At 45.5% G+C, this 13,758-nt stretch overlaps 1 protein-coding gene across 1 annotated transcript in view; it reads left to right on the forward strand.

The window, feature by feature from the left end:
• Window positions 1-578: 578 nt before the first annotated feature.
• The window catches only part of SLC15A4 (solute carrier family 15 member 4), a 55,771-nt gene continuing 42,591 nt past the window's right edge, over window positions 579-13,758 (forward strand). The window contains exon 1 of the mRNA XM_075833434.1: window positions 579-1,246. Coding sequence (XP_075689549.1) covers window positions 674-1,246 — 573 coding nt within the window. The 5' untranslated portion in view covers window positions 579-673. The remainder of the gene's footprint in view (window positions 1,247-13,758) is intronic.

Below are 13,758 nucleotides of genomic sequence, written 5' to 3' on the forward strand. Positions count from 1 at the left end.
TTATACTGTGTGGGGCATCTATGGGGAGTATTATACTGTGTGGGGGCATCTATGAGGGGTATTATACGGTGTGGGGAGCATTTATATATATTAACAGACCACTGCATTCCTTTTGCTAGCAAACCCATGTAACCGTATTTCTATACTAGTACCCTTATAACCAGGATAACAGGAAGCAACTGCTATCCATTCACCGACATCAAAACGCAGTGGCAATGACTACAGATAGGAAACCACTGTGAAGAACAGCGGCCATTGCACTGGATATGAGAAGTCTACGCGCCGCCACATCCCCTTACCCGGCACCTGAAGTATTGAGTACTTTCAGGATCCCCCTAAAAACATCACATGACCACCGCCGCTAACAACAAATGAGCTGCCTCGTAGAGGGAGACGCATGAGAGGTCTCGGCCAATTAGATTCATGAGTGTTATGACAGGACTGTGGCGGCAGTCACGAGTGTGCGTGTGTTGGGCGAGCAGAGTGTTGTCTTGAGGAGGGTGGGAGGAGCCAGTGCTGTGATTGGATAAGTGAAGGAGAAGTGGGTGGGGCGTTTATACGTCGTGGCTGGGCGGTGACGTAAACACGGAACACTTCCTGCGTGATTGGAGAAATAGTGTCCTGGTAGAGCGGGGGGTCCTTGGTACATGGAATCACTGTGCTGACCACCGGCATGGAAGACTCTAATGAGCGGAGCCCTCTGCTGGGCGGCCGCGCTGAACCTTCTCCTCCCGCCACGGGCTCGGTGTTCTCGGGCCGCCGCTTGGCCTGCGCTGCAGTGCTGCTGTCTGAGCTGCTGGAAAGAGTTGCCTTCTATGGGATCACGTCCAACCTGGTGCTCTTTCTCAATGGACCTGTCTACAACTGGGAGGGCACCCAGGCCAGCCAGGCGCTGCTCTTCTTCATGGGCATCACGTACCTGGTGTCCCCGTTCGGAGGGTGGCTGGCGGATGCTCTGATCGGCCGCTTCTGTACTATCCTTCTCAGCATGGTGCTGTACCTGCTGGGCATGCTGCTTTTCCCCCTGATCACCTACCCTGACACCCGGACTGGTTTCTGCGGGGACATCCCAATAAGCACGGTGGAGAACTGCACTACCCCTAATGGCACCGTCAATGGAAGCCACATACCGTGCCTGGAGCCGACTCTCCGCTACTGCGCCACCCCCTTATTCATAGGACTGGTGGTCGTGGCTCTGGGTGTGGGCTCTGTCAAGGCGAACATCACTCCGTTCGGAGCGGACCAGGTACATGTGGTTCACTGCGCTTCATGTCGTGCCCGCTGTGTGCCCATTCACACTATACAGGGTAACGCTGGTGTACACAGCTCATCTTTGTTGCTGATCGTGTATCCGCCAAGAATATCACGACTATGGGGTCTTCTCTTTACACGTTACTTTTATAACCTACGAAATAATTATAGAATATATTTCATTAGAACTGTGCATTGTCATTCCTCTATTATTCCTCCTAGAAACGTGTTAATATAATGACGGGTTATTATTCCCTTGTCCCTACAGTCGCTTTGTCAGCACTGATTGGACATTGTCATGTCAGTCTGTGTAGGGACACACCCCCAAGTGGTAACCCCGAGTTGTCCATTTATTCATACATTTCTTGGAGGAATAGCAGAGGAATGGCACAATGCAGAGTTCTAAGAAAAGATCCTCCAGAATTATTATTTCATGGGGAATATAATTATTTACTGTGATTACTTCCGGTCGTGGACAGTCACCCGCATTTGCTGGCCGTGCTCCCATTATAAAGTATGGGAGCACAGTCCGTAAAATAATAAAAAAAAGGACGTGTCCTATTTTTTGAGGAGCCTTTGTACAGCCTGGACACTTTGCTGTAAATATACGGGAAGGTGTCCGTGGGCAATAGAAATGAATGGGTCTGTACTTTGATCCGCAGCTACGGTCCGTAATTGTGAATCAAAGTTACGGCCGTGTACATGGGGCCTAAAACAGACCTGTCGGGAGAGGTGACAGATCTTCCTTAAATGTCTCATGGGAAAACACCCTTTATTACAGATCCACAGGGGAACACCTCTGGGACTCACACCTATCTCCAGAACGGGGCCCAGTTCTGCCGCTCTGTGTTACGGCTGAATCGGGTGAACTCCGACCGTGAAAGGTTACATGGTCGGGAATTACGTAAACAGCATAACTCGCATGCTACGCTGCTTCCGTAACTGCCATTCACTAATATGGGAGTTATGGAAACAGCGTAGCTCAGCGAGCTATGCTGTTTTCGTAACTCCTGACCACATAATCAGGAAGTGGCCGGGAGACAGCGAGATCAGACAAAGCAAGAATGGGGTTTAGGGGGCCCAGTTCTAGAGATAGGTGGGACCCCCATCTATCTGACATTTATAACATCCTGTGGGAAACCCCCCTTTAAAGAAGCTGTCACTAGTTTAGTAATGCCCTATCTCCTAGCTAATATAATAGGAGCTGTCACACTGATAATACTAGTGAAAACTGGAGTCCCAAAATGTTTATTTTAAGTTATGAGCTTTTTTTTCTAAATATGTAGATGAGCCTTTATTAGACGACTGGGAGGCAACAGCAGCGATCCTCCTGAGGTGGAGCTGCCTCACAGCCTCTGACACTGTCCTATCAGCATGAAGCTGCTTCACACAGTGTGAGAGACTGAGGCTGGAGGGAAGGGGGATAAATTCATATAGCCATATTTCCGGCTGTGGACCACCTAGAATGGTGGTGCTGGTGGCATATGAAAGATGAGCTCTAGCTGTGAAACAACAGAAGATATCACCAGTTGAAAACAGTCAGGAATGGAAACTGTATATTATATGATCACACTGTGTTGCTGGGAAGAGGGAGAAGCTGTATGATGATAGGACAGCGTCATACAGAAACATTATGCCGTCCGATCAGCATCATACAGGTCTCCTCTTCACAGCCCACGCTGTGTTGTCACTTGTGGCCGCAGGTCCTTCACCAGAGCAGCTCCGCAGTACTCCAAGAAGACGTTCCCTGCATTGCCTCCAGCCGTGACAGACGACTCATCCTCGGCAGTGCTCCGGGATCTCTGTACTGAACGATGCCAGCCCATCCCCCTCTGCTCAAAGTGACAGCTCTAGGGTTCAATCAGGAGACTGCTACAGCTGCCCCTCAGAGGCTGGGGAGCATTCAGTGCGGAGACCCCAGAGCACTGCACATGAAGAATAGGGGCTGGGCAATTTTGCCAAAAACTAAAATCTAGATTTTTATTTTTTTTCAATTTGAATCTCCATTAGCTTTATTTATTTTTCTGTTTAATTTAACCGTAATACCAAGAGATTATTATTATTATTATTTTTTATATAGATAACTTTTTAACATACATTACTATTATAATTGAACGTGACTTCACAACTTTTAACCTCTGCAAATACTTTTTTTGTTCCCGGGCAGGAAACATATTAACAGAATTTATAATCAATGATACGCTGTGTGCGCTAACATGCCCCTTTGCCCGTCACCACCTCAGCCGGTCTCTGACATTGCAGGCGAGAGCAGTGTAAATTGCAGCAGGGCTAGGTAGATAGCGCAGAGAGGGGACTTTGGGGCGAGATTACATTATAGTGTCAGAAGTCTGAGCAGGATCCTGGGCAGTATCGGCCCCACCATGGAGGGTTAAAGTGTAGCTAAACGTTTGACAAACTTCTGATATGTCATAGTGACGTGTCAAGTTTGAATTGGTGGGGGTCAGAGCACGGAGACCCCCACCAATCGCTAGAACGAAGCAGCTGAAGCGTTCGTGTGAGCGCTTAGCTGCTTCATGTCTGTTCGGCTTTTTCCGGAAAGCCGATGTATCGGAGTACGGGCTCATAGACTTTCTATTGAGTCCGTACACCATGCATTTATTTCCGGAAAAAGCCGAACAGACACGAAGCGGCTGAGCGCTCACACGAACGCTTCAGCTGCTTCGTTCTAGCGATTGGTGGGGGTCTCCGTGCTCGGACCCCCACCAATCCAAACTTCTGACATGTCTCTATCAGGGATGCACAATGCATCGAAACTTCGATACTCTGCATCTCCAAACGGTTCGATACCGTTATTTCATGTATTTCGATACTAAGCTGTGCGGCCGCACAGCTCAGTATAGTAACACATGAATGTATGAGAGCGGCGCTGCGGCTGTGTAATACAGCCATTGCCCCGCTCCTGAGTCCTGACATGTGCGCACGGTCAGCATGTGGTACGGCCGGCGCTGCACTGAAGACAGAACATGGCGGGCGCACTCCAAAACACCCCCATGTTCTGTCTTCAGTGCCTGCGCCGCCGCTTATTAGTGCAGCGCCGGCCGCATCACCTCATGCTGACCGCGCACGCACTTAATGTCAGGAGCGGGGCAATGACTGTATTACACAGCCGCAGCCCCGCTCTATAACGGCAGAGGTCAGAGAAACCTCTTATCTCTGCCGCTATTCCCCTGAATGCTGCGATCAAAGCTGACTGCAGCATTCAAGAGGAAATGAGACGGGGGGGGGGGGATGCCCCTTGGATCGCGTCACAGGAATCCCTGTGATGCGATTGAGGGACATACCATATATGGGCAGACAGCCCAGGGCCATTGAAGGACCCCAGGGCAGTCTTACCATGTTTCCTGTTAGGACATACCGAAGTGTGCCCTAACAACTGCCTGTGTACTATCAGTACACAGGCTAATGTACTGGCATATAGCTATAGGCCAGTACATTAAAGTTTAAAAATAAAGTAAAAACCTAAAATAATGTTAAAAAAAAAAAAAATACACATACACCTTTTTTAACAATAAATATTAAAATAAGTCTCAATAAATAAAATATATACATATTCGTATTGGCGCGGCCGTAATAACCTGCACAACAAATTTTTTTTGTATCATCTATGATGTGTACGCTCTAAAAAAAAAAATTGTGGGGCACGAGGGGTGATGAATTTAACCTCCATGTGCCTCACATTAACCAGTTCAGGACCGGGCTATTTTGCGCCTTCAGGACCAGACACCGTTTAGCCCTTTTTAGCACGTGTTAGTTAAATGGCTATAACTTTTTAATTTGTTGGGCTAACAACGTGATTTTTGCAATTGTTTTTTTCCGTAGACCATGCAGGTTTCTTTTTTTTTTTATCGTTTTTATACATCGTTTTTGCTATTTTTAGAATTTTTATTCTTAAAGTTTGAAAATAATAGTAAAAAAAATAAGCTTTTTTTAGGTTTCAGCAATTTTTTATTTTTTTGGTTAATAACATAGTTTTACCCTAAAATAGACTTTTTATTTGTGATTGTCTACTGTAAATGTTAATATATTACATGTCTATATTAGGGTAATTGGGTCAGCGCTAGCGTTACGACAATGATTGGCGGGGGGGGGACTTTTTTTGGGGGTGGGTATTTTATGTGTATTATTAATTTTTCTTTGCACTTTACTTTTTATTTTTTTATTACAATGGTCTGTCCCTCAAAGGTCAGAAAAGACCTTACGGGGAACTTTGTTTATTTTCTTTCTTTTACACCATCTTTTCCACTGTAACTGGAGCTGCACAGCTGCCCAAGTTACAGGGGAAATCAGCCCTCTCATAGTGACAATTGTCACTAATATGGCTGTGCTGGGTCTAGTAAGACCCAGCAACAGTCTGCCACTAACGGCACCCGGCGATCATGTGACCAGTCACATGAACACCGGGACCAATCGAGACAGCGACGCAGCCACTGTCTCTATTCCTATACACAGTGTTTATTGAGCGCTGTGTACAAGACATCAGAGAAGACAGAAGCAGTGAACTATCTACAGCAGGGCATATATTAGGAGTCCCTGCTTCCCCACGGATCTGCTGTTCCGTACAGTATCACTTTGTTCAGTATAGAACCGCAGTACTGTGGGGAAGTCGGGGTGGACCAGGCGGTGGTGGGGCAGAGCTTCATCCTGTAACTTGGCGTCGCTGTGCCACTAAAGAATCGATTCTTGAGTCCTTGAGGACGAATTCTTTGAATTTGATCGCCCAGTCCTAGTAGGTATCGTCACTCTGTACATGGGATCCAGTAGTAAATAGGGTTACTCTGTTGGTTTTAATGAAGAAAAGTATTTGTAAAGCAAGGAATTTCCCAATCCTACTGCTTTACAGAACCACAACAAAAACTATGATGCCACTGATCAGTCAGATATACACCGGGCGCCACACAAATCTCCACCTGCGATCAGATGAATTGGGAGGGGAGCATGCGGAGATGAATGGTAATGTATATGGTTCTTCTGGTCAACTGCTGAAAGTCGCATGAGATCAGGCCGCATTCAGATGGCCATATAATGGCTCTGTGTTATATATATATATATGAGTCTTTACTATACCAGCTGCGTGTGTATTCATTACCCTTAGCAACACAACTTTGTGTTTTGCTTTTCAACTTTCTTGATCTGATCACACCTGATGTCGTATATGGGTCTTCCCACTATGGGGGTGGGGAATATTGTTAAAGGGAATCTCCGCATTCACTGAAGACGTGCACCGGAATACAGCAACCAGCTGGCTCTGAATATAGATGTGCATACAGGGCACCCCATTTCTTGTTTCAGGACTGTCTGAGAATGGTTTGTGCAATGTCCTTTCTGTCAAAGTGGAGTTTCCCAGTGATGTGTAAGGGTATGTTCACACGTAGAGTCAAAAACGTCTCCAAATATGGAGCTGTTTTCAAGGGAAAACAGCCCCTGATTTTCAGACGTTTTTTGAGCAACTCACGTTTTTCGCAGGGTTTTTTACGGCCGTTTTTGGAGCTGTTTTCATTGGAGTCTTTGAGAAAACAGCTCCAAAAACTTCCCATGAAGGGTCCTGCACTTCTTTTGACGAGGCTGTAATTTTACGAGCCGTCTTTTGACAGCGACGCGTAAAATGACAGGTCGTCGGCACAGTACATCGTAAAGCCCATTGAAAGTAATGGGCAGATGTTTGCTGACGTATTGGATCCGTTTTTTCAGACGTAATTCGAGGCGTAAAACGCCTCCATTACATCTGAAAATAGGTCGCGTGAACCCAGCCCGATACCTGCTGGTTAAAAGAAGGGCACAAGTGTTTACTCAGCTGTTTCCCTACCTCCCATTCAGTTTAAAGGGGTTGCTTAATGTGTTAAAGAGGCTCTGTCACCACATTATAAGTGCCCTGTCTCCTACATAAGAAGATGGGCGCTGTAATGTAGATGACAGTGATGCTTTTTATTTAAAAAAACAATCTATTTTCACAACGTTAGGAGCGATTTTGGTTTATGCTAATGAGCTTTCTTAATTCCCAAGTGGGCGTGTTTTTACTTTCGACCAAGTGGGCGTTGTACAGAGGAGTGCATGACGCTGACCAATCGGCATCATGCACTCCTCTCCATTCATTTACACTGCACTAGCGATATAGTTATATCACTATGTGCAGCCTCATACACAAACCCTAACATTACTACAGTGTCCTGATAATGAATACACATGAAATCCAGCCTGGACGTCATGTGTACTCAGAATCCTGACACTTCTGACTCTTTTTTTTTTTTTTTTTTTTTTGTGAGATTCCGGCAAGTGAAACAATATGTCGCGAGATCATGGAGGTAAACGAGATTTGGTTTCACTTGCCGGAATCTCACAAAAAGAGTCAGAAGTGTCAGGATTCTGAGTACACATGACGTCCAGGCTGGATTTCATGTGTATTCATTATCAGGACACTAGTAATGTTAGGGCTTGTGTATGAAGCTGCACATAGCGATATATCTATATCGCTAGTGCAGTGTAAATGAATGGAGAGGAGTGCATGATGCCAATTGGTCAGCGTCATGCACTCCTCTGTACAATGCCCACTTGGTCGAAAGTAAAAATACGCCCACTTGGGCATTAAGAAAGCTCATTAGCATAAACCAAAATCGCTCCTAACGTTGTGAAAATAGATTGTTTTTTTAAATAAAAAGCATTACTGTCACTACATTACAGCGCCCATCTCCTTATGTAGGAGATAGCGCACTTATTTAAAGAGACTCTGTCACCACATTATAAGTAAGCTTGCAAAGTTTACCTATAAATTCTCTGCTGGGGATTCCTGCCGTTTTCTGTTTACATTGCAGCAGCGATTATGTGCTGTATGGCAAGTGCCCACTTTGGCGAGTGACAGTACAACCCCTTTAATGGAGGGTTACTGTTAATCCTCGACCACCCTGTTATCGGGATCTCTCCCCCTTTACACACACCCATACTTCCTCCTAAATGGCTGTACTTTGTACACGGAGACCAGTTAAGTTCCTGATTTGACCGCTGTTTTTACCAGTGAATAGTAGAGCTTCTTATTAGTTGTTAGGCCGAGGCCAGACATGGCGATTATTTTCTTATGTTACGTGCAGATTTTGCTGTGAATCCTGGTTGAAAATCCGTAATGAGCATGCTGAGAATTTGAAAATAGACAGCATGCTCTGAATTCTGCGCAGATATTTTTCCACTATGTGTGGATAGGGGTTTGAAAACTCAATCTACCAAAACTGTCCCAATTTTCAGTGCACGGTTTATAGCTTTTTGGGTTTTTTGCTGCTAATTTAAAAGTTCTTTGCTGGGCCACTACGTACACTTAAAGCATATCTGACTTTTCAGAATAAGTTGTCATATGTCCGCCTCCAGGCGCCGGAAGCTATATAGATTATGCCGCATTCTGTGCGTTGACATTCTGCTTACCTTGTGTTCGGTTTGTGTTTTATACTTGACCACTCATTAGTCCAAGCAGAGCTGCAGTGTAAAGCATGGTTAGGCAGTTAGAAAAGTGCCTGAGCCTTTGACAGGAGGTGGCTAGTTTAGATTAGCTAAAGGGAATCTGGAGTCCTGATCACAGCTCTGTCCTAACGGAGCAGAGCTAGAAAGCAGCCAGCACAGAAGATAAATGAGAAGTAAGCATTCCCAAAAGATCACTCCAGTCCACACCTATAATTCTGCTAGTAAACTGTTAGGGTATGTTCACACGCTGAGCCAAAAAAGTCTGAAAATACGGAGCTGTTTTCAAGGGAAAACAGTACCTGATTTTCAGACGCTTTTTGAGCAACTCACGTTTTTCGCGGCGTTTTTTCGGCCGTTTTTGGAGCTGTTTTCAATAGTCTGTGAGAAAACGGCTCTAAAACATCCCAAGAAGTGTCCTGCACTTCTTTTGACGAGGCTGTAATTTTACGCGTCTTTTGACAGCGACGCATAAAATGACAGGTCGTCGGCACAGAACATCGGCAAACCCATTGAAAGTAATGGGCAGATGTTTGCCGACGTATTGGAGGCGTTTTTTCATCCGTAATTCGAGGCGTAAAACGCCTCCATTACGTCTGAAAAGAGTTCGTGTGAACCCAGCCTTACATGTTACCCTGTTCTAATGGTTGAGCCTATTGTATTCATGAGGGGAGCGCTCCATCTGCCTCCTTACCGGTGACTGACTGACCGCTGTGTATACATGCAGACAAATGGCAGCTGTCAGTCACTGGTGATGGGGGATGGGAAGAGGTGCCCTGTTTTTTTGTTTTAATGTGCACACGACCTATTTTCAGACGTAATTGAGGCGTTTTACACCTCGAATTATGCCTGAAAAGATGGCTCCAAAACGTCTGCAAACATCTGCCCATTGCTTGCAATGGGTCTTATGATGTTCTGTGCAGACGAGCTGTCATTTTACGCGTTGCTGTCAAAAGACGGCGCGTAAAATGACGGCTCGTCAAAAGAAGTGCAGGACACATCTTGGGACGTTTTTGGAGCCGTTTTCCATAGACTCGCTTGAAAACAGCTCCAAAAACAGCCGTAAAAATGCGAGTTGCTCAAAAAATATCTGAAAATCAGGAGCTGTTTTCCCTTAAACAGCTCTGTATTTTCAGAAGTTCTTAAAGAGGCTCTGTCACCAGATTTTGCAACCCCTATCTCCTATTGCAGCAGATAGGCGCTGCAATGTAGATAAGAGTAACGTTTTTATTTTTTTTAAAACGAGCATTTTTGGCCAAGTTATGACCTTTTTTGTATTTATGCAAATGAGGCTTGCAAAAGTACAACTGGGCGTGTTTAAAGTTAAAGTACAACTGGGCGTGTATTATGGGGCGTGTTTACTACTTTTACTAGCTGGGCGTTCTGAAGAGAAGTATCATCCACTTCTCTGCACAACGCCCAGCTTCTGGCAGTGCAGATCTGTGACGTCACTCACAGGTCCTGCATCGTGTCGGCACCAGAGGCTACAGTTGATTCTGCAGCAGCATCAGCGTTTGCAGGTAAGTAGCTACATCGACTTACCTGCAAACGCTGATGCTGCTGCAGAATCAACTGTAGCCTCTGGTGCCGATGTGTCCTCGCTCGTCTGACACGATGCAGGACCTGTGAGTGACGACACAGCGTGATCTCTCGAACACGCGGTGTGTCTGCACTGCCAGAAGCTGGGCGTTCTGAAGAGAAGTGGATGATACTTCTCGTCAGAGCGCCCAGCTAGTAAAAGTATTAAAAACGCCCCGATGTACACACATAATACACGCCCAGTTGGACTTTTACTGTAAACACGCCCAGTTGGACTTTTGCAAGCCTCATTTGCATAAATACAAAAATGGTCATAACTTGGCCAAAAATGCTCGTTTTTTAAAAATAAAAATGTTACTGTAATCTACATTGCAGCGCCGATCTGCTGCAATAGCAGATAGGGGTTGCAAAATCTGGTGACAGAGCCTCTTTAAGCGTGTGAACATACCCTTAGGAGAATCTGTCACTAGATTTATGCTGTACTATCTGAGGGCAACATAAAGTAATGACCAACAACCTGTTTATAGCGGCATGTCTCTTATTTTATTGCTGTAGTTCTCCTAAAATCCCTGTTTATAACCGCGCGATCTGAGCCATGAGTCCGCTTAATGATGTGCGCATGCTCAGGAGGCTTCGCTATGGATCGCGCTGCAGCCGATACAGTAATTTTAGGGAAATTACTTGTAGAAAACAACAAGTGACGCACTGCTATAATAAGGGTTCACTACTTTCTACGGCCCTTAAATGGGCAACATAATCCTGATGACAGATTCCCTTTAAATACGGCAGATTCATAGTTACATAGTTTGTACGGTTGAAAAAAGACACATGTCCATCAAGTTCAACCAAGGGATGGGAAAGGGAAGTAAAAAATTTCTAATGGAAACGGAGTGCGCTGTATTCTATGTTAGGTGCTATTGACCAAATGCTAGAAATAGTGCAGTATATGGAGCTTGTCCACCCTGAAAGAATGGAACGAACTGTAATAAATTGTACAGTTCGGCCAGACCGCTATGTAATCTGGCCATGTTTTCGGTTAGGGCTACATGGCAACTTTGGCCGCAGCACCAGTTGCGCAGCCAAAGATTACGGTGTTGCCCTGTCTGCATCGCAGGTAATAAGTCAATATGGTCACTCTGCGACCTGTAAGATGCCGCAACCGTGACTCCACAGTCCGAAATCCGAACCTCTGCTGGATTCTTTGCGACTGTCGTGATCGCAGCCGAAGTCGCTTAGGACATAGGAGATTGCTCTTGAGACAGAGAGAGGTTCATCAGATGAGACCTCTTTAGTGGTGAGCTACCTGGATGGGATTCATATCTATTTTTATTAAAAGATTACAGAATAACAAGATGTTTCATACCACTATGACCACACCATATTGTACCAGCTCCTGAGAGAACTGGTCATGGGATATGCCTGGAGCTTTATGCAGTGTATGAATCCATAGATAGTCTTGTGATGAGTCAAGGATAATAAAGGAAACCTCTCGATCATCTAAATACACCATTTTTTTTTTTTTTAGTTCTGAATTGTATAAATTACAGTTCAATTTTGTGTGTGTGTGTGTGTGGTATACAGCTGCAGATATGCATTGGGCATATACATCGGGAGACTATTCTAACCTGTAATGAAATTGCAGTGTGATCAGAGCTAAATATAAGTTTATGGTCCTGATGGCTTTGCGTGATCCATATTGAAATGGGTTAGAACGAGTCCTAATGGTCCGTATAATTTATATTTATTTTTTTCTTGTACTGCAGTTTACGGACAGAATAAAGGATAGCGCTGTTATAAATCGAGCCTAACTACTCGTACAACCGTAATGGACAAAACCCTTCTGCATCTGTCCATTTTACCACTACTGCGTGCCAACAAAGAAAGGATGTTCCCTTTGCTCCTTCCCTTTGAACTACGGCATACCGATCAATGGGATTCCCTGTTGTGTATTGGTAGAGTGTGACCTTACATTATTTTATGCACCGGCATAATGTTCTGGCATATAGTGATATGGCTGTACATTTATAGTTTACCGAATGATAAATGAAAAGTACTAGTATGTGAATCTAAATCGCCATTTACATTAATGACCCTATGAAAACACTGATGTTCCTGAGCACAGGACAGGAAATGTTATGGGGACGCTGGTGCAAAAGAACCCTTAGCTCAAAGCAAAAATAAGGGTCTTTTTTACACCATCCAATATGGGATGTGAACATGAACACTGATCAATGAGACAGATCGGTTGATCGGCGCTTGTTTGCGCCTTTCACGCTGTGTAATGATTGGGTATGTAGAAGGCATAATATACGCGCATGCTCTTCACGCGTGTCGTACGCACCTATATTACTCTATGGGGTAGTGCAGACAGTCCGTGGGTTTTGCGCAGCGTCAGTCTGCTGCGTAAGGCTGGATTCACACGAACGTGGCGTTTTTGTGGACGCAAAAGCGCTGCGTTTTGCGCGCGCAAAAAACACTTGACAGCTCCGTGTGTCCGTGTATGATGCACGGCTGCGTGATTTTCGCGCAGCCGCCATCATAGAGATGAGGCTAGTCGACGTCAGTCACTGTCCAGGGTGCTGAAAGAGTTAACTGATCGGCAGTAACTCTTTCAGCACCCTCGACAGTGAATTCCGATCACCATATCGAGCAACCTGTTAAAAAAAAAAAAAAAAAAAAAAAGAGCGTACTTACCGAGAACTTCCCGGCCGTTGCCTTGGTGACTCGTCCTTGGTGACGCGCCTCTCGACATCTTGCCCCACCTCCCTGGATGATGCGGCAGTCCATGTGACCGCTGCAGCCTGTGCTTGACCTGTGATTGGCTGCAGCTGTCACTTGGACTGAATTGTCATCCCGGGAGGTCAGACTGGAGGAAGAAGCCGGGAGTTATCGGTAAGTCAGAACTTCTTCTTTTTTTTTTTTTTTTTTTACACGTTCATGTATATTGAGAACGGTAGTCACTGTCCAGGGTGCTGAAACAGTTTAACTCTTTCAGCACCCTGGACAGTGACTATCTCCTGACGTCGCGTACTGGAAATTTTTTTGCCGGGTTCGGCCAAAACGAGTTCGGCCGAACCCGGTGACGTTCGGTTGTCCGGGTTCGCTCTTCTCAAAGACACTCCATTTGGATGTTTGTAAACAGAAAAGCACGTGGTGCTTTTCTGTTTACATTCATCCTTTTGACAGCGGTTGCGCGAATCGCGCAGTTCGCACGGAAGTGCTTCCGTGCGGCATGCGTGGTTTTCACGCACCCATTGACTTCAATGGGTGCGTGATGCGTGCAAAACGCCGAAAGAACGGACATGTCGTGACTTTTTTTCAGCGGACTCACGCTGAGGAAAAATCACGGACATGTCTGCACGGCCCCATAGACGCATATAGGTCCAGGCAACGCGCGTGCAAATCGCGCGCGTTGCACAGACGTTTTTCCCGTTCGTCTGAATAAAGCCTAAAACTCACGACATGTTCTATATTTCAGCGTTTTTCGCGCATCACGAACCCATTGAACTC

Source organism: Rhinoderma darwinii, chromosome 1 (genome assembly GCF_050947455.1).
Source record: "Rhinoderma darwinii isolate aRhiDar2 chromosome 1, aRhiDar2.hap1, whole genome shotgun sequence".
Classification (NCBI taxonomy): Eukaryota; Metazoa; Chordata; class Amphibia; order Anura; family Rhinodermatidae; genus Rhinoderma; species Rhinoderma darwinii.